Below are 21277 nucleotides of genomic sequence, written 5' to 3'. Positions count from 1 at the left end.
ATCACAAAATCTGTGATCCGTGGTGCCTTTCTGAACAGAGAGTTGAGATTATAGCTGAAACACTGCTTACATACAAGTGCATATATGAATGATTTAGATGTCAGTTTATACGTTGGCTAGGAAGTACTAATACAAACATACAGTTGTTGGATGACGAAATCAGACATTACATTGTGTTTTGGGGTGACTGTAATGTGTAGGTCTTTTTCCACAACCATTTAAATGAAGAATAAGATACCTCTCTTTAAAGAAAAGACAGAAATATTTGTTACTTCATTCTTCATGACACAAATCCCTCCATCACAAATGTAGACACCAGGATCGCATTCTATAATGTAATGAACACTACAACCATTTGCAGTTACCTCACAGAAGATGATAACACAAATGACAGTTTGTTAACAGAGAAAGGAAAAATGAGAAAAGAAAGAGAGGAATAGAAAATAGTGGGTTTACCTCAATGTTTTCTTTGAGATTGCTGACTGGTATGATCAAGCCATCCAGACCAGTAAGACTTAGACCTCCCACTGTCCCACTGATGTCAAAACTGGTGTCACTGGAGAAAAAGGGATTCATGGCAAAGCTCACCATCTATTAGCAAGACATTAACAATCAGTTCTGAGCTATTGTAAATATTTCATTATATTCACACTCTTAAATTGCTGAATAGTGAAAGCTTGAGCTCAGACCCAAACAGTATTCGACTTAAAAGGAGCCAGCATCCAGGTTTACATAAGAAGCTGCCTTATATCTAAGGTAGGTCAAACATAGACCTTGAAAGTGATTTTGATTAATAAATGTGATAATTGTACAACAATGTTTATTGTTTCCATTGATTGTAACCCTTTTGCCTTTTAGTCACAAGATACCAAAATGCAATTGCATCAGCATCTTTCAAAGTAACTCCATCAAAGCCAAGCTGTGGCACTGCTCTTGGCATTAGGAGTGGCAGTCTGTTTCTGCTATGATAGCAGTGCACAGAAGAGTATGTCAGAGTCGTCAGTCCAATGAGAGGATTCAGGAGCCTCTTGTAATGCTCAGGTAAGACAGTGGCTGTGTTTCCACTGGTTTCAGTGGGCTCTGGACAATTTTTAGCAGAGCTGGAAAAGACACATTGAAAAAACCTATATATTTTGCAGGTATTGTAGGGGTTCCCTGAGACTGTCGAATCAACCAGAGAGGCCTTTAGAAAACTTATTATAAAAATATGGCAATAATATGGGATCTATTGTTCTAAGGATAAAATACCATATCCTAATTCAGATGAGGGTTGTGTTATTATCAAGACATTTACAGGCCTTTTGTGTCCTGCAAGATCTGGGTTCTTTAAACTCATTTATTTCTAGCTGGTATGAAGCAGGGCTGCTGCAGGTTAGTTTAAATGGTGAAATGGACTCTGAGCTGCTGCATCCTCCTCAGAGCATGAGATGTAAACAAACAGCAAGTAGATTTGTACGTATTGATTCGTTCCATTGCCTTCTCTAGCCATGAAATTATGAAACAGGAGTATATGTGAGGGGCTGATGGGATGGGGAATTTAAGCGTTCAGTCCTCCTTAGCTTGCTGAATCAACCTCAAGCAATTAAGATAAGTGAAGGCTTCTTTGACAAAAAATATATTAAATTATTTTCTTGGCATGACAGGAGGGGTGACTTGTGTGCTCATTGTAAAAGGAGAAAAGATTCTAAAACCGCTAGACCAAGAATGTCAGTTGTATATACTCAGATTGAGTCAGATAAAAGCTGTTTACTTGCCCTTATATCCACTGTTTCATCATCAACTTCAGAAACACTGAGAGAGGAAGCAGGTGGGAGAGTAAAGCTGGCAGAGCTGGAATTGGAGATATTAATGGATGTGCCATTCATGTTTTCTGTTTGTAATCTGTCCAGTTAGTGTTGGACACAAGCAAAACAGAATAAAAGAGAAACAGAAAATAAGAAAACAACAACAAAACCAGAAAAGAATGTCAGTAGCATGGGCTTCATATCTGGAGAAAAGGCTTTCTCACTTCACAAGTATAACTTAGCTGGAAAACTATTTCTAACTCTGCTATTAATTACTTCGTACATTATCTGTCCCTGGTGTAGTACTACATGAAGCACTACCGTAGAATCATCAAAAAAGGGGTGGAATTGGCATATCTGGATAGGAAGTTGTACCCTACTAGGTGTACTTATGTGAAAGATGTAGCTGGTTTCTGTGTGAACATGGTCTTGATTTGAGTGCACAGTTAAATGTGGATGAAACCCAGGCTCTCGAGGAACAATTTAGGGATGATTATAGGGAATGGAGAATGCTCATCCAGCTCCTCATGGTTATATTTGCTTCTGCCAAGCTGGTTACAGTTCTATATGACATGTCATTGTGGCAACTTGGTAAAGAAAAAAAACCCTTAACTGGCATGACATGAGTTTTCCACAAAATTTCAAAGGTAAGTGGCTGCTGCCTCATCCAGGAAACAGTAGTAAATTCTCTGTTGGTCAAAGAGGACACAGCATGAGAATTTCTAAGAATTTGAAGCTAATTGGAGTCCAAGCTGTTCTTACTATCAGTTAGTAAAGACAGCCTCATTGCACTGGTGAAGCTGTCATTATTTAGTTAGGTGGTTCTACTTAAGGACAATGTAATGAATATTGGGGCAAATTTGATGAGCTACCAGGAGCCTAGATGGGAGACACTGTTCCTGTTACCTGTGTATATACATTGTGGCAGAAGGAGTGCTAAGCACTGTTGGTTCATCATCCGGTTCTTTCCCAAACAGAAGGGCACTCTGTAGATTTTCAACTGTATTCAGGAGCTGGCGTGACACTGAACTCTGGAAGAGAATTAGAGGAGGAAACTTGCAACAAAGCTCCTCAGAATCATCAAGTTGCATGTTATTCACCTTTGTTTCCTTTTAGGAACAAATACTAGTTTTCAGTGTTTTGCAAAACTGGCAAACTTGGTGATGTAGTACTTAATCTTAGAGAAAGTTATTCTAATCAGCAATTCAATTTCTGTAATTCTCATTAAAACATTGCAGACAGCAAATTAACATCTTACAGCTTTTACTTTTATATTCTGTTATTTATAACTTCTACACATCGAAATTTGAACACTACAAACATGGCATCAATTTAATGCGATATATTCATGCACTTCTGTACATTAATGCCCTTTCACTGCACACTTTAGCATTTAGTTACTTACAAAAGCAAGGCCTAATGACCAATTAGTGTGTGTTATTAGTGTGGTATCTTGGGGAAGTTTGAACAGTTCATAACCTTTTCTCTCAGGTTGGATTTATTTCATGCCCTACTTCCATCACAGTGATGAAAGTTAAAGTATGTTCAGCCCAGGAAGCACACACAGGCAACTGTGACAATTTAGATATAAATAGGAATCTATAGGACAAAATAAACTGTTGCATAATTCTGAATAGAAAATCAGTGGGCTTTCTGATAAAGTGTAAGCAGCAACCAGAGCTGATTCCAGTAGATCCAGTCATTAATATTGAATTCGTGTGGCTTCCTTGAATTATGGGGCAAAAGGAGAGGATAGAATCAAACCTGAAAAAAATACCTGTGCATCTGTAGTGTCACAATGAACCCTACCCAATGCCAGTTTAAAAATACGAGAGGCAGCAGAACTCTTAAAAACTGTCCAAAGCAAGCAAATGTTCACACACAGTCCACTACAAACTGGACCAAACCACAGTTACCTGTTCTGCCTCTGGCACTGAAGCGTTTGTAGCTCTGATTTCTGCAGAAGCTTTAAGGACATTGCTCACTGCATTAAATAGATAGTTTGCTGCATCTTTTAGCTTCTCATCATCTCTGGTGTCCTCTGTGTTTACAGTGAGCAAGGAAGCACTGACGTCTTTCAGAGTGTTGCTAGCTTCCACCTGCGTAGGAAACAAGAGGAAAAGTTTATGTGTTGATACTACAAATGACAGAAGTGACACTTGTGAATATTGCGACCTAAGTAATTTCATGGGACTACTTGTGGCTAATGCTTTTTTAACGATAATTATTTGTGCAGGGGTAATACCTCAAATGCCAATAAAGATGATATATTAGGTGATGTAGTAACACATAATACAGGCCTGAAAAATGCAGCCTGCTTCTACAGAGTTAATCTGTAAAAAAAGATTAATAACATCCAAAGGAAACTTTTCTGTCAAACACTGGGCAAAGATATGGTTTAGATGTACAGAAATGTAATAAATTAGGTTATACTTTTGGGTGGTGTGTCCAGTAAATACCATCATATTGTCAAGTGCGTGTGCATTTCAATCTTAGTTTCCACAAACCCTATTGGTTTAACAGCAGGTAATACCTTTGGCCTTGTGCCATACTAAATGCCAAAGGAGAGTGAGTTTTTCAGTTTTTATTTTGTGCCCGAATGCAGCCAGTGATCGCTCTGTGACTGTGAAAGCACTGGCCAGCTTGGAGCCCAGGGTGGTGAGAGAGCCAAGCAAATTCACTGCAAGTTTGGACATATCTGTTCCCACAGTCTGCAAATGCTTAGCAGCCCTGCTGTAGGGTGAGTGCTGAATCTGAGCTATGCTCTTGTCTTGCCAAAGTTAACCACACACTGCTGAAATGCTCGCAAACCATTGTTGGGCTGCAACTTTATAATACATAAGAAATCAGGACAGCTCTTTTTACTGCCAGCATATTTGGGAAGCTACCCCAGTGACAGTTTGTTCTGTCCTCCCATGTGCTCACTCATTATGCATAAATAGCATCATCTACTAATAATGTTATGTTTCCAGATCAGATTCAAGAAATACTTTTGTGAGGCCAGTCTGAACATCTGTGCCCAGTTCCTCTGGGTGCTGTCGTGTTCCTGCCTCACTGACAGCTTGCCTACGTGTATTTTGTGACAGTGCATGGATCAGGGACCAATGGATCTGGGCAATTCTAGAAAAACCCTCCTGGGAAGTTTTTCTTCAGGATTCTAAGAGTGCTTTACAAGATAAAATATACATCCTAACATGCCTTTGACTAAAAAGGTTTCTGTCTTAAAGATGTATCATAAAATTTAACTGGCCAGATGGTCATAGCCTGGATTGTAGTGTTTGCTGAGACAATGTCTGTGAGTCCGAATTAGCTTACTCCAAACAGAAAAATCTGTTCCCTTCTGGTCAAAATACACCGGCTGGTATAGTTCAAAAAATGGGTAAGAACAGGTAACTCTTCCAAGGTTAGTGGGAGGAGATACAGGATTAATTGCTTCTTACCTGTGCTGAGACAGACAGCTCTTCACTCCTGTAAGTGGTTTCTTTCAATACTTCTGACATCTTAAGAGCAGTCTGCATTGATGTTATGTTAACAGCAGAGAGAGTTGTCAGCATCAACCCTCGGAGCTTGGGATGAAAAGGGATAATTAGGCAAAGGAGTAAGATGCTAATTAGGACTGTGCAAGTAGTGCTGTATATTGACAGCCAGGCTTGCTGTAAATTATGCGATAGAGTAAAACTCCACAACAAGGATAATTTGAACTGATATTAGGTCTACTGACAAGATGCCACTTGCCTTAGTAACTGTATAATCATGAGTTTAATGTTACCTCCCAACACAGAGTATTTATACACTTAACATCCATTAATAGAAAAGAGACTTATGTGTAAGAATTTGTACTAATGTATGTGAATTACTATCTAAATGCCACTTCCAGAGAAAGCAGAGCCATGTATGATTGATGTTACTCAAATGAATCATAATTGAAGGATACATTGCATTTCTCTAGATCTGTTCATCTAAGGCGCTCAAAGCACTGCACAAATATAAGCTTATAACTGAAACATAAGCTGGGGGCTGAAATGAACAAACTAAAGTTACCTGCCATCTAGTACTTTTTGGAAAAATTAGATAGGATATTCCTCCCACAAGAGAGGCCATTTTATTAGTTTTTAAATTTTTTTTCTGGAAAATCAAGTTGATTTTAAGTTTTAAAACACCATTAACTTAACATTAGTTTAAGTTGATGCAATAACAATTGAGAATGGATTCTTCTACAGATGGATGATAAAACAAACTATTCATGTGGGCAAATAGTGAAAAATAGCTGAAACGTGTGATAAACACTGAGACATATTCTAGAAACTTGAGACCTCCATTGAGTTTAGGTGGTGATATATGAGGTTTTTATTACTTAAGAGCTGTCAAAGAATATGAAAAGTCCATTATATTGCATTGTACTGTGAGAAAACAAGTATCTGGCTGACCTCTTTTCGTGTGTCCATGTGTAAAGATACGTTAAAGCTTTCCTCTGGAGTCTCCTGGTTAAGGACTGAAGTCACTGACTTATAGAGCTGGAAAAGACTCATGCTGTTATTCCCATCTTTTAGGATGGTGTTTGCCTTCTCATATACAATAGCCTGCAGGGTCAGGTTCCCATCAATCATATCTGCATGTCCTACCTGAGGAAGAAATCAGATATGCTCTTAACATTGCGAACACTGCTACAATTATCTTTGAGTAGCTTCCACGATCATCTTACTGACAGCCCAGCTAGAGTGGGACAGAAAACTTTGTGTTGCCAGTTTTTCATGTTTTATTTTGAGTGGCCTGATAAGGATCCCCTTACTGGGGCACTGGGGCAGAAGCAGGAGTCTTCAGTAACTCCAGACTCACTTATTACAGCTTATGCTGCACAAAGTCCAATTAGAACATCTTTTAAACTTCTATCCTAGAAAAAGCACAGTGGAAGATACTTTTGTCGACCTTGAGTCCACAGAGAATAGACTATGTTAGGAACGTGGTAATTACGGCACATTCAGAGGAAAGTAATAAGTATAAAATGGGAAGAAAGTCCAAAAGTGAATTGCAGGTTAGAGATCAACTTGAGAGATCTTGAAATTAAGTAATTCTCCTGTGTACCTTCACTGAAGCATTGGTTTGAACTGTATCACCGAAGTTGTTGCTGACAGTAACTGTCATATGTAAAATGAAATTATTTTCCTCTTCTCCAAGTGGAAGATAAACTGGGAAGAGTTCACGATCCGGGCCACACTGCAGTAGAGAATCTGAAACAGGAAAGAGAGGGTCACCTACCGGACACCACACAGACACCTCCCGTTCTCCAAGAACAGGGGACTCTCGGCTTGCTCTGTGCAGGCCTGATTGGCTCATTATTGGTTTCCCTGGAAAGTAGAAGAGGTTGTGCCTTTTCTTTTGTTAGCAACAGTGACAGTGCTTGCTAGAAATGCAGAGAACCAGTTAGCCAAACAGTTCACCTCAGGACTTACTTGATTTCAGATAAAAGCAGTACGTGAGCTGCCTGTTACAACTGGATTGGCAGGAGTCCGCCAAGCAAGGAGCGCTGCAGGAGACTGTGAAAGCAGTGAGCACTGATCCCTGCTTGGGAGACATGGCACAACTGGGGGTCTCAGGCGGAGGCACGGTGCTGACAAGGTAGGTTTCTTCCCCGTAGCTGTGCTGAGTCATTGCTGGGAGTGGAGGGAGCAGAACATTAGCAATAATTGTGCCCTGGCAGCACTGATATTCAGACATTAATCTTGCCTACTTAGCAATGATGCTGTTTGTTCAGGCACCAGAAACATCAGGGTGGACCTAATCAGAAATGAAATCCTACTACTGAATAAGCCATAAGAGGAAAAGAACTATTAAAAAGATGGTAGTGTTTGCATTATAAAGCAAAGCTGTATTATTTGATCAACTTCATTTCTATATGAGCCTTCACAAAGTTATTAACAGCTTGGAATAAGATAACTGAATTTGTCCTGCTGTGCAACAGCCTAGAATGAACTTAGCTCTTTTTTTAAAGAACGTCCATAGTAACAGCTCTCAACTTGTGGACTGATTTAACTTTGTATTTGTCAGTGAGGCTATATGTGTGTAATGTCAGTGTGGTGTCATGATGGCAGAGACTCTCTCAAAGGAGTCTGAAAAACCCTGCTTGCCCCTACCTGTTACTTTGATCTGAAAAGCTTCTCCCTGTGTCTGCAAGAAGGAGCTGTTCATTTTCAACATGGATGTGTTACTTTGAAGAAAATTCAAAGAGTTCTGCCGGAAACCAGTCAGGCCACAGGCTGAAGGGAGGGGCGCAGACTGGAAAATCAGACAGAAAAGAAAGCATGACAGTAGAGGCTCTTTGCTGTGATTGCTATTGTGATTTATCAGGAACAGGGCGATAGTGTGGTGCCCTCCATTATAACCCCTCCCAAACCTGGCACCCCGTTGTCTCCGTTTTCACTATTATTTCCAAAGCATCCATGTGACAAAGTGTCGCTCTGAGGCCACATGGCTTTCCTTCAGGATGGATATTAGTTTTTGTGTATTTCTGGCAAATCTGATGCTCTCACCTTGTTTTGGAACGTGTTATCTAAATACCACTTATAATATATGCCCTGGGAGTCCTTCTGTCCAGAGACGCTCAAAACAACTTCGTTACTGGCATTCACTGGCTTACAGTTTGCCTCACACCTGTAAGCAAGTCAGACAGTAGTTACAAGTAGTAACTGTATAAGATGTCAAAGTCCTTGACATTGATTGTTTTACTGTCATTTGATGAAATTCTGCGAGCCTTGTAGTATGTTTGTGTAGTAATAAACAATGAATACTAAGGTTTAAAAACAAACCTGATTCCTAGTTGCAGTTCTTGTTTTGCAGTCACATAAAGACATTGCTCGTCCTGCCTCTCTTCATTGCTATGGTTTCGGACTGTAACTCTGACAGTCACTGCTGACTTTGGAGGAGGAAGGCAGGAAGGTGGGATTTGCACCTCAGTTTGATTGGTTAGGATTATCTGTTGCTTCACACATTCGTTCCACTCAGGCCAGCAAGCTCCTGCACAAATATTTCCTTTATAATTAGAATAGTCATCACATCCTATGTCTCTTAGAAAGGACTTTTCTGCTATAAGTTTGAAGACCTTTATAGAGCAAACAAGTTTCCTTAACCCAATTTACAGAGTGTGTAACCAGAGTAGAGACTGACTTTTTCTAAGTAATGCATGAGGTCAGGGATAAGCATGGGGATAGAACACAGATGTCCTGAATCTCAATACAGTTTTCAGCCATAAATGTTTTTGCATCATGTTTAATGCTAATTATTGCTGGTTTATTGAGACAAATATACCTTGCAAATGCCTCGCTATGTGAGTCACTTGGGATTCATTTTCGGCTATGAGGCTGAGGAGTTAGGATGAGCAGAACTTGAAAGACTGAAACTCAGGAGTAACCACCTTTGGGAAAAGGTAAAACTGAGTACTGTCATATTATTTACCATAATTAGTTGTGTGTTAAAACCAGGGTAAGGTAGAAGCACATTCTTCATGTACAGTGAGTGGCAAGTTTTAAAACATGCAGAGACTAAACCATCTTTTAGTCAGATTTTCACCACTTGATCTGACATGGCAGTGAGTTTGTCAATCATCAAATACAGGTTGGTGAGAAAAGTTCAGGAAATGCACGTACCACAGGACCAGAGAAAACTGGAATTATTGTTGTTATCTGGCCAGCCAAGTGTGACAGTTGTGAAAGGATCGACATGGCGACTCGGTTTAATATATATTTTGATTTTTCTTTTTCGATCCTAAATAATAAGCAAATATATCAGTTAGGACAGTAGTGTATATAAACACATACATATCTTGCTTCCTTATACTGAAAAAGGTCTGAAAGTTTAGACCCCAAATTACTGTATGCAGATCTGTAGTTTAAACGATGTTTCGCTGACAGGTGGTAGTATGAAAGTAGAAGTTACGGGAATAGAAGCAGGTAGCACACAGAAATCACATGTGGCAAAATATTCCCTAACTCATAAGTGCTTAGGAGCCCAGCTCCCATTTCCAAAAATATTGCAGATACTTAAGAAATTAATTCCTATTATTTTTCCACTTATGGACCAAGACTTTTAAACCTTGGACAATAATTTCTCTACTAGAACATCTTCTAGTATATTTGTTTTTTTAAATTTGAATTGGATATACTACAGCTATAGATAAAGAGAAGAAGGAAGTAGCTGAATTTGTCTTTTTGTGCATCAAACTGTGATAAACTTTGTTTTGAATTAGATTTATATTCCTCTGATGCCATATATTCTTACAGACAACCTGTAAAAGCAGCACTTCTCCTATAGCAGACATCTGTCTGCTAGAGTTATAGTTAAAACTAGACCTTAGAGATGATAACATAATATTATATCTAGCAATCCTATTATTCAATTTGTGCAGCTGCTAGCAGTTGGTGTATCATTAGTCTCTCAGTTTGCCATAAACTGGAAATTTCCTTATTGCAAAGTAACATAAGCATTCCAATACAGATGCAAAAAACACTTAGAAACAACAGTAACAAAAATTAAAGTTTGCTTGAAGGACAGCCCCTCAAAGAGAAGTTTCCATTAGTCAAGCAGATAATTTAAAAAATCATCTAAGCACATTTCAACTTCCAAAACTGTATCATTGTGGAAATTAATTTTCTCTAATTTTGTAATTGCTTTTACAGATTGTAGATTGAATGTCTGTTAACACATTTGTCTTGGAGACATTTGGTACAGATTTTATGTTAAACCATATGGGGCACACAAAATCTAGTCCATGTTGCTAATACTTATTTTCAGTATCTTATGCAGCACTTTTACCAGCAAGAAGAATTTCTAAGCATTTGAATTTTAAAGAAAGATCTTTAAATAATACTTACATTTGTCTTGTGGGTGTTTGTTTTGGAGCTGTCTTCTTCCTTAGCAGAATCTGTTTAATACAAAAATGCGCAGAATATTTTAGTGCTACCTGTAAAGCTTTCAGACATCCTCAGTGAATATGACTTCAATATGCAGGATTTTACTATAGGCAGTCTGAAAGATAGGGCTGTAAGAATCAGACTCTAGAACTGTGATAAACAATCTATAGTTACCATGGGTAAAACTGTAACAAGCTAGTCGCATACTATAAAGAAGATGATCCTGATTCTTCAAACATAATGGTGTAAATCAAAATAAATTCACAGAAGGTGATGGAGTTTCATTTATGTACAAAGGAAAATTGAGAGAAGGCACTGGAAAAGTCTCAATAAGATTGATACTAAAGTCACTTTATTCCTGGTATAATCTGCTTTTGTAAATGTGAGGATGAGCCATCTAGAAACATTTACTGACAGCAATTTATGAGACTGCTGTGATGCAAATACTTCCTAGTTTCAGAGCTATGTCCCAGGCCATAAACATCACTAGTTATTTATGGGACAAATAACAAATGTGCAATGTGTAACATATACGGAGTGATGCTAATTTATGACTACTTCAAAAAGACAGTGCAAAGCCAGGGAATCTGCCTTCATCAGGAAGAAGCCTCCATAAAAGTTTTCAGCACTGTTGCTGAAAGGAAAGCGATTACTGGATGCAAACCATAAACGCACCATGAAATGCTCTGATTGCAAAAAGACACTTATGTGGTCAAAGCCAGCACTGTCAGATTAACGCAATTACCTTCTTTACGAGAACTGTTTGCCAGCACAGTGATGAACCCAAGATCCAGAGTCATGTTTGAGAAGGCATTCATGGCCACAACTTTCACTAGGAAAGTGCCTAGAGAAGACAAATGACCAGTTAAGAATAGTCTGTCAAGTTTGAGATAAAAAATCCAATTTGTAAAGAAAGTAATCTTTTCTGTTTAGAGCTTTGGGGTTTTTCTGGTGAGTTTCCACTGCTGAAAGGCTTTTCAAGGAATGTTCTTCCCCTTTATCTCAGCTTTTTAATAACTCTGCTGCCTTTGTCCTAGCACTTGCAATGCTGTTCTTTGTCAGCTGGCTATGATACCACCACACAGGAAACTGGAGGTGTGCTAATACTGCAGTCCAAATGAATTTAAACATCTTGAGAGAGCAACTGACTTGGTTGAAAATTTCTGCCTGAAGGGATGGGATGTTCAAATGGGTATAGGGAGACCCAATAAAACGTTTAATATTGAATAATTTTCAAACAGAAAATGAAATCATAATTAGCTACTAGTGTTCCAGCTTTGGCATGGGATTTGAATAGTTCATGAAAGGAGTAGACTTTTTTATCTTCTGCCACTGAGTTAACTCTTAAGGACAATCTCCCTAATTCCACATCTTAAATGCTTTGATTTCTTAATAATAGAAAGAAAAATTTTCTAAAAAGCTTATGTATAAGTAAGTCCAAAAAACCCGATGTGTAAGAGACTGATGCACAGCAAAGCTCCCCTTTTCTTTGTCATCTCTGCTGAGAACTCAGGTTATTAATTACTCAGTATAAAAGGCAGGGGAGTGTGAACTTAAGAAGTTATACATATGAACAAACAGAAGGAAAACACTTTGTGATTTGGGAAAATGTCATCATTTGTACCTGAATCAGATCTGTAATGAACAAATAAACCCTGGTTTGCTATATCTTTATTATTGCAAAAATCAGGTGAAGCCTTGCTTTCAGCCTCTGTATGCAGACGCCAGTTGCCAGCTCTATTCTTTTATCTCACAAGTCAGGTAGACTGTGCTGTTCATGCAGTTCTGCAGACCAAGTCTAGGCAGCTTGAGAAGCTACTAAATTCAGCTGTACATTGTTGTCCCCTACCCCAGGGTGTTGTTCATGTTCACTGTTCATGTGAGCTCCTCTACTCAGCTGTGAGTGTCTTGGAAATAGGGAAGATGTCAGCGTACTATACCTTCAGAGTGCACGGGAACGATGTACATTCGAGGTTCCCCATGAGGGCTGACTTCTTTGTGAGAGTGAGTTTCATTAGATCCAGTCATCTCAAACTTCAGCTTATCTGGGGCACCATGAGACACAGAGACATTTATCTGCAAACTCTCCCCCAGCTGCAGAGCGTGAGAAGCTACTGCAGCCTGAAGACCAGATACTGGCTCAATTAAGTGAACAGCAATACTCTCTGAGATCTCTGATGTGGTCGTGTTGCTGGATGCTCGGATTTCCAGCTGATGTACCCCTGGGCCTAGCAGCTCTTGAGAGGCACCATAGAGTGTCAGATTGTGAGGGACAATTCCTTCCTTTGCGCTGGATTCAGTGAGTGTCATGTTATCTGCTAACAGAATGTAGGTCACTCCATTGCCTGCAAAAAGAAAGTTCAAAATTTCTCACAACTTGCATAATAGGCCACCCAATTCTAGCTGCTTTGTGCAGCACTCAGGTATTTATAAAGAAGTCATAAGAACACTGCAGCAGTGCAGTCATTTTTGGTAAGGTCACTTGAGGTGCCTTTGTGCTCCTCTAGGCTCCCTATGGAAGTTTATCACGTGCTTCCGCTGGGAGTGTGAGGGCAGTCAAGAGAACTCAAACATACGCTACTGAATTTTATTTTTTAAGCATATATGTGGATTCCAGGAACATGAAGTAAGAACAAAATATACATCAGCAAATGTGACCAGCTCAGTGTGGAATCCTCTTACCCTTAATCAGAGAAGCATTTCTGTGAGTTCCTAACTTAAAAGATGGCAGTATTTCAACTGGCTTCATTTGGATTCATGTGACTAAAGCTATGCCCATGCTTTGTCAGCTTTGTGTAGAGGGTAAGTGGATTTATACTTATGTTTGAGGTGGTGTAATAGCTCTGAGAAGGAACCCCTCCAATGCACCTGAGACTAATGCAACAATTAGAAGGAAAGCATTCACTAAAAAGGAATGTTGTTCTGCATAATGAAAATCCTGCTTCTATCCCATGGGTAGCATAATAATTGGCCTGATGTTTAAATCTTGCAGTTTAATTACCCTCACCTCCATTGAGTTCAACTTGAATCCACAACAACTCCCCATACAGCGTACGGCAGTGAGAGCTGTTCCCAGATTCGTACTGGCTGTAGCATCCAGTAATGCGTAGTTGATCCATCTTATCTTGAACAGTCACCCGCTTCTGTGCCGTCACGTGCCATTCACTGGTGGTGCACTCCACAAAAATGGTGAACTCTCCAGGAGAGGAATATTTATATGTGACATTACTGAGCAGACTAGAATAGAAAGAGAATGGCTGCTTGTTGTGGAAGACTGTCCTGGGAAGTCTTTAGCCTTATGAGATAACAGTGATCATAGTTCCCAAATTTCTGACTCTCCAGTAATCATTGTAATCCTTCATTTGTTTACATAGAATTTTTAGGGTTGAAGATTATTCCTTTGTTCCAGCTACAGTGTCACTAAGGATGTATATCAGTGTGGTTATTCTCAGAGCATATCTATAAAGGTGGATACTTTTTGCTGCAAAATAGATAGATTACAGTTCAATAACGTGGCATTGGATCTGGTTTTTGACTTGTTGGCTCTGAGGACAGACATGCGACCATGCACATTAGAACATGTAACAGTGCCCTTAATTCTCTATCCTTTGTTTTATTCCCAATATACTAACTTTTAGATATAGCAGTGGAAGCTGAGGATGCTCAGCATTTTGTGAAAGCTTTCTTTTCCATTTTTTTTACTGTGCAGCTGCTTCTATACTTGCCCACGCTAGCAAAAATGTCTCTTCACTCCTGGATCTGGTGCAGCTCATGATAGCAACAGGATATGAATTGATATGAAGTCGGTGGTAGCCGCTATTACTAGTAACAAGCACAGGGAGGTGGTGAAAAGAATCTAAGGGTATCCTTCTCGGATGACATACACAGTGGAAAGGCAAATAAATAATGTTTCTGACGCTATTCTCTGTGAACAATTTATAGTCTGATCATGGTACCACCTAGCAAACACAAACAACCATCAGGACATATCATCCTTGATAATGCATATTTTTCATTAGCTGTTTTAATAAAGAAAAAGGGTTCATTTTAATTGGACTTCAAAAACATGCAGATGACAAGGTCAGACTACAAAGGGCAATTCCAGTAAGAGAGGGTATCAAACTGGACTCACATGAGCATGACTGCGAGCCATTTAGTAGGTGAAGTAGAAGGACTTCCCATGAAAACAGCAAGCCTCTGCTAACAGCTAGCTAGCAAATATATTTTACTTAAAGGTTCAGTATCAAAATTTTTTTTCAAGTCCTTTGCAGCTGCAGGTCTGTCTGTGGCTCTGATAGAATGCTTACTGTTTCTAGTACATTACTGCTTTTTGGGTTTTATTCTTCTACTCTTATTTTTCTGGTTGACTCAAGTAGGATTCCATTAGTAGACAAATACATTTCTAGACCCATTCTCTGTCATTCCTGGCACTAGGACAAAATCTGATCTTTAAATCCAGCAAAAAAAAAAGTTCTATCTTTTAAAGACACAATTTTTATACAATTAAAAAAAGATGAAAACTCCAGAATGCAATGTTATCAAAAAACACTGACATGTTTTCAGTACTTTTGTGTCTTAGGACCAGTAATAAATTCTCTTAGTTAGAAATGGGAATCATTTGTCATAATAAGCATAAGAAAGACTGCAGTTGGCAGCTTGACATAAAATTTTGTATTTGTTTCAAAACAAGTTTCTGCAGATCCAAGTGTCTTGTATATATGGTCTACTATTAATCTACTTAGTTTTTAATATCTCATTTAAGACACTTAGATGGTTCAATAACATGCAAGCAGTGTTTGTCTGATCATACATGAAGGATATATCTTACGTTGGAGGGTAGTAAGGATCAATAGTGTGGCCATCTCCAGTGCTAATGACACAGGAAAGGTTGCCAGTGTATGGAGCAAGCAGCCAGTTCAGACTGACTGTGATATTTTCAAAGACAAAGCATGTATCTGTTACAACCAGGTGCAGACCTGTAAAAGATAATGACAGAATTCAGTGCCATTGTTTGTCTAGATTTCTTACTTTATTCAATTAATTTACATATATTGAGAGCAGGCCTTCTCCAAAGCAGAGCTGATACTGCTGCTAATTTGAGTGTATTAGTGGTGTGGCAGGGAGCTGAATCTTTCCCATAATGACTGGTCAAGATTCTTGTTGGAACATAATTTCATTTAAGTGTGTTTTATGTGTCTGAATTTCCTGGGTTTGTATCCTATCAACAATCCTCAGTTAGGACAGAGAAGCTACATATTTGTGCCTGTTTTTAGTGATCACCACCTTCTTCCTTGAGGACGGAGCAGTGGTTTCTAAGATAAATATCAGTGGTCACAGTGTTACAGCAAAGAACAGAACGGGCTTTTCCTGTTGACAGCCCCCTCTCACTTACCTTCCTTGCAGTGGTACTCAATAGACAGATAGCTTCCAGAAGCTGGACATGGATCTCCAAAGAAAGTGCTGTCCGCTGCCACCTGGCAGGCCTGAAGACCATGACACTGGCCTGGAAAGGAGGACCGTTTTATATGAACTAGTGGGTTTTTTCTTTGACTTGTTATAACAGCCTAGATAAGAGATGATTATGGAAACAAAAATGCGAGGGGAGCAATATCATGTCACTGATGTCTAGTCAAACTTCCACATCACTTTGACTTCAGTGTGTTGCTTATTGCCCGGTATTTCTTAGCATCATTCCACTTTGCTGGAATAAAGCTAAATTAGGGTTAAAAAAGAAGTTAAATATTATGTTTCATTTTGGCTGGAAGGCCAGGGAATCACCACAGGGACAGGCCACATTCACCATTTGGTCTGGCAAGCCACGGAGCCCTGTAGCTCCAGAAGGCTGTATACCTGGTGCATGGCAGGCAGCAGCAGACCCCTTCTGCCCTCCTGTGCCCATGAGGTCAGCCTTTTCACCCCTCCTGGTTTGGAGTTAGGTTTGTATGGATTTGTTATCTTCCATCTCTGTCAAACCTAGGGTCTCCCTTTGGGTCCCTTCCCTGAGTGTTTACTCTTCACTCCTTTCCATCCAGCCTCCTGTGAGAATGTTCTCCATGTCAGAAGTTTTCTGTGATTCCCTTCCTATTAGGAATAATCCACTTTCACATTCACTAACTCTACTGAAATACAAGAGAAAATATTTTAGTGACTAGGAACCTTGGCACATACTCTCTGGTCCTAACAAGCAATGCCATATGATACTACCTGCTGCTTCATCTCTGACACTGATCCAGCTACAGTCTTCATCAGTGTCGTACTGGAGAGGAGTCTCCGATACACAGTAGTGAGGGGTTTTCCGTCCGTAGAAGCTCTCTCCAATTTGAATAACTTCTCCTGATCCACACTGTACGGTGGCATTGTTATTATCACAAGCAATGCTCTGGCCGTATTCTAACAGGAGAAAAAATATCAGATTTAACTCATTGAATTTCTGAAAAATCCTGGCACAATTCTCCTGCATATCCCCTTTTTTTCCTCTTTCTTCACTTTTCTTCCTTTTAAAATACACAATTCAAAAAATAAAATAAAAGAACAAATAATAAAATATTTTTCCTTTTTAAAAAAATTTAAAGGAACAGATTTACAGCTTTTACTGCCTTAAACAATATTTTGAGAACATATTAAATAAACCAAAGTGTTTTAATTTAAAAAATAAACATACTTCTGTGGAAAACACTTAGCATTTGGTTGACCTGCAGGACTGTAAAGTTTAAAGTTACTCCTTACTTCCGAAAGAGCCTTGTGGCAGTGTGTTATTCGCATAATATTCAGGTAATTGCTCTGAAGAATAGTTTGCATATTAAGCATGGGACCTGATCCCATTTCTGCTACAGAAACACCTTCGTTCCTGTGTGATATTTTACTGACTTAATTCAGCTGAAATGAGTAAGGTCATATCTCTAAATGCTCGCACCTCATTAATCTGGGACAGTTAATTATCTTTCAGAATTCTTAGTATTATCCTGTGGTAATCTGGATACTTAACACCCTGAAGAGGAGGATGTGAAAGACTGCTCTCATATGGCAGTGTTGCAAAAGAGTGTTTTAGTTTCAGTTGTCTCAGATTTAAACACATTGTCCACCAGTTGCTGTTGCGATCATTCCCCTTAAGTACCTTGATTAACAGTGCCAGTGTGTGCACACTGCTCTAATTGTGTGCTATTGTTATTTAAAGGCTAAAGCTAAGCCTGGCTGTAACTATAGCAACATGATCAGTTTACAGATTAGAGCTCTTTAAATAATCTTGAAAAATAATTTGCTGTTAAATTCTAATACGGACTATCATCTCATGCATTTTTTTGTTCTTTACTTTGTCCGTGGAAATATGTACAGAGCCTGGCTTGTGTTCCTGTGTACAAACCCTGGTTCCATAGCTATATTTTTACTACAACAGAGATATTAAATTGAAGTAGTGGTACCATTTGGAGCTTCATTTGAAGTTTCAAACTCAATGTTGAACCAAGCCTCACAGTAGCTGTGCGTGAAGGTGTTAGGTTATGGCCATTTTACAGACACAAGCTGAAGCACTGTCAGGTTGTGGGAACTTCCAAACATTCAACGCCCAGGGAAACTAATGAAAATATTGTCCCTGTTTCTTTGGGATACTGGATCTAATTCTGTGCATGCAAAGATGGTAAAAGTGGAGTCTGCTCTGTTATTGAAATATGTGTGTGTACTAATGGCTGTGAGCTGTAGATACTGAAATCAAGGCTATAATTGCCTCAATCTGTTCTCAGTTTCCTGGGTAATGGAATGATGGATGTAGCATAGGACACTGTTGCTCAGTAACGCAAACACTTTTTGAATTTAGTGGGCTTTAAGTCAGATTCTAGTTTACAGACAGTTGTCTTCTGTGGTTGTAATGGAAAAATAATTTTGGTCTGTTTTTGCAAGGAAAATAAGCTTAAGGGATTGTGCTGTCTGCCAATTCCCTCTCCCCCGGTCATTCTTAATGTTAGTCATATTCAGCCAAATTTGATGTATGGATATAAACCTCAAAACACCCTAAAATTCCATGAAAATCAATAGATAGGTAGAAGAGAAAGAGCTACATCAGTGCCTCTATGAGGAGCAGGGATTATAACCCCCTGTTTATCTGTTCCACGATGTGGGTTTCAACTAGCCAGTACATAGAGCTGCAGAACTGCAGAGGAAGGAGCTGAGGGAGGGAAAAGTATTTGCAGAGGCAGGACATGCTGGGGATATGGGAGTGCTGAGGAGGAGGGTGGGGAGGGGATGTGGAACATAACATCAGGTCAGGAAACAAAACTTTTTTAGTGTTGCTCATTGTGGAACGACTTGTTAGTTATGTCAGAAGTACGGTACTGGAGCAGGGCGGCGGCACTGCTAGGGCCTGTGGTAATCTGTACTTGCATACTGGATTCAAAGACTCTTTCTGTACTTTAGTGAGCCTACAGCCAGACTTTCCTTCCAGTCTTTGTCACCTTAGTTCTAGTAACAATTTAAAATGCTTGGCTTATGTGCGAAGTGTGAGAAACACAAACCCCTCACATCCATACGTTGACTGGGACGATATTGCCTGCATTCCTTTCCAGGACTGTTTGTTCCAAGTCATCATTGAAGGGACACAATGGCTGTAGATTTTTTTTATTTGTCTGAGCACAAGTTCCTGTCTGCTTCCTTATCCTAGGGAAGCCCTCGAACTTCACATGATGGAAGGGTCTGAGAAGAAACAAGATAAACTTGCTCTCATTTTTGCTTACTCCAGGCTGCTAGGAGTGGTGTGTCTGGAAACTTGGCTGTATTTTTGCTTCAGTTACAAATAGAAATTATTTTGGCACATATTTGAGGTTAAGAATACTTTTACAGGGCAGTTACACAGGTCCCACCTAGCTCAGGTACTATGGCAGTGTGGGAATTTATTCTTGCGACCATGCTATCATGCACTGCTCAAATTGGCTTTAAACTAGCTAGCTTACTTCTGTTGTAGACATGAACTGCTACACATTTAGATTCATTCTCAGATCCATTTCTATTTTACTGGCCCTCTGTTAGAAACATGGAGCTTAATGGCTACTTGCTGAGCACCTACATGTGCCAGTGATTTCAAGGTTCTTCCTTTCTTTGGATCAGATCTTACATCAGCACACTGGATAAAGAGCACCTACTGAGGTTATATGGCTTTTTGCTTGTTCACATTTAATAAACTCTATTAAGTTATTGCTCAACTACAATGAAAACCACAAAGCAATTTATGCCCAGCTGTGGAAATGGCATGCTCACTTCTCAGTTCCAGCCGTTGTGTATCTTACCAAACTCGCAAATGAAGTCAAATTCCTGGCTGCAATTTTCAGTCACACCCCACTGATACTTGGCATTCTTCAGGATGTACCCGCATGTGGATAAGAAGAGAGATGGCTGATCCTTGTACCAGTTACTGTAGCTTATATTTGAAGTGTCCAGCCAAATCATTGACCCTGTGAACAAAGTAATTGTGTCCTGGATGTTTATTTTCCACAGTAATAAAATTACAGAGTTAGAGCCTTCAGAGCACGACTGTAGCCCTGCTCCCACTAAAGCAGAGGTGGTTTTATCTGCATAGGGATTTCAGTCGCATTTTATATTTAACCTGATACAGCCACTAAAAGAGAAACCGCCCCTTCCCCTGTGCTCCCTGCCTCAAGATTCCACATTTCCCTTGCATCAGGTCTTGCAGCACTTCCTAGTGTGATGAATTGGCTCAGCTTGCTCTTCCACTGGAGACCTAACCCAGCACATTTTTTAACTGGGTCAGCAAGCAGATCTAATTCACCATGTGTTCACACAATGACAAGATCCAATGCAAGAGGTGACAACATGCAACTGAGAACTGAAGCAGGCAATTAAACCATTTCAATATAAATCTGTAGTTACAGCAACAAAATACATTGGATTTTCGGCAGATATCTACAGATGTCATGTTCAGTAAGCACCTTGGGCTAATACAGTTTTAAAGAAGATGTGATTTCAAAATCACCTACCGTCAGTAGTTTCATTCATCAAGGAGTTTGAGGTCAGTCCTATCCACCATTCCTGATCCTCAGTGATATGTTTTTGCAAGAACTCTTGAATTTCCTCATTTTCAATAAAGACAAGGTGCCCTCCTCGTCTCTCACACCAGCTCTGGGCACTTGTGAAGTTATGCTGGCGTCTAACAAACTCATAGCATGAATGGTTGAAAACTAGCTGGTACTTTGAGCAAGGGATTCCTTCATCAACGGTTGCCTCATCTGCAGCCAAACACACAGCAAGAGAAATTAGAACAGCGATCCCAAGCCACATTCTCAGCTCAGTGCCCTGTGTGGCACTGGTCTTGCTTATCACATCAACACTCTCTTTCCTGCCTTCCTCAAAAGCTTGAGGTGTCATCCTTGTCATGTCATCAGCATTTCTCCTTCCTCTTTGCTGCTTGCAACAGCAGCAGCAATAGAACATGAACCAGATTGCTTCTAATATATAACGGTGATTGTGTCTGAGGATACACACAACAAGCGTTGATGCTAAGCCACTGCAATGGCCATTGTCAGGCCTATTGTAAAAATGTCTCATTCCATGTGAAGTCTGTTTAAAAAGAAGACGTTAGAGTATTGC

The 21277-nt window shown here is 39.6% G+C and overlaps 1 protein-coding gene across 1 annotated transcript in view; it reads right to left on the bottom strand.

Moving 5' to 3' along the window:
- PKD1L2 (polycystic kidney disease 1-like 2) overlaps positions 1-21055 on the bottom strand; it is a gene marked incomplete at its 3' end in the record, with an annotated part of 34256 nt that extends 13201 nt beyond the window's left edge. The window contains exons 1-21 of the mRNA XM_010182187.1: positions 20668-21055; positions 19960-20124; positions 16892-17077; positions 16080-16190; positions 15516-15663; positions 13695-13924; positions 12628-13032; positions 11433-11531; positions 10649-10698; positions 9425-9542; positions 8588-8795; positions 8312-8432; positions 7916-8057; positions 7235-7435; positions 6867-7012; positions 6212-6406; positions 5225-5350; positions 3701-3883; positions 2691-2815; positions 1755-1881; positions 457-591 (exon numbers count right to left, since the gene is read on the bottom strand). Coding sequence (XP_010180489.1) covers positions 457-591; positions 1755-1881; positions 2691-2815; positions 3701-3883; positions 5225-5350; positions 6212-6406; positions 6867-7012; positions 7235-7435; positions 7916-8057; positions 8312-8432; positions 8588-8795; positions 9425-9542; positions 10649-10698; positions 11433-11531; positions 12628-13032; positions 13695-13924; positions 15516-15663; positions 16080-16190; positions 16892-17077; positions 19960-20124; positions 20668-21055 — 3609 coding nt within the window. The remainder of the gene's footprint in view (positions 1-456; positions 592-1754; positions 1882-2690; positions 2816-3700; positions 3884-5224; positions 5351-6211; positions 6407-6866; positions 7013-7234; positions 7436-7915; positions 8058-8311; positions 8433-8587; positions 8796-9424; positions 9543-10648; positions 10699-11432; positions 11532-12627; positions 13033-13694; positions 13925-15515; positions 15664-16079; positions 16191-16891; positions 17078-19959; positions 20125-20667) is intronic.
- Positions 21056-21277: the final 222 nt, after the last annotated feature.

Source organism: Mesitornis unicolor, unplaced genomic scaffold, assembly GCF_000695765.1.
Source record: "Mesitornis unicolor isolate BGI_N332 unplaced genomic scaffold, ASM69576v1 scaffold54323, whole genome shotgun sequence".
NCBI lineage: Eukaryota > Metazoa > Chordata > Aves > Mesitornithiformes > Mesitornithidae > Mesitornis > Mesitornis unicolor.
Note: the sequence above shows the minus strand (reverse complement) of the source record. Positions and strands in the feature narration are given on the sequence as shown.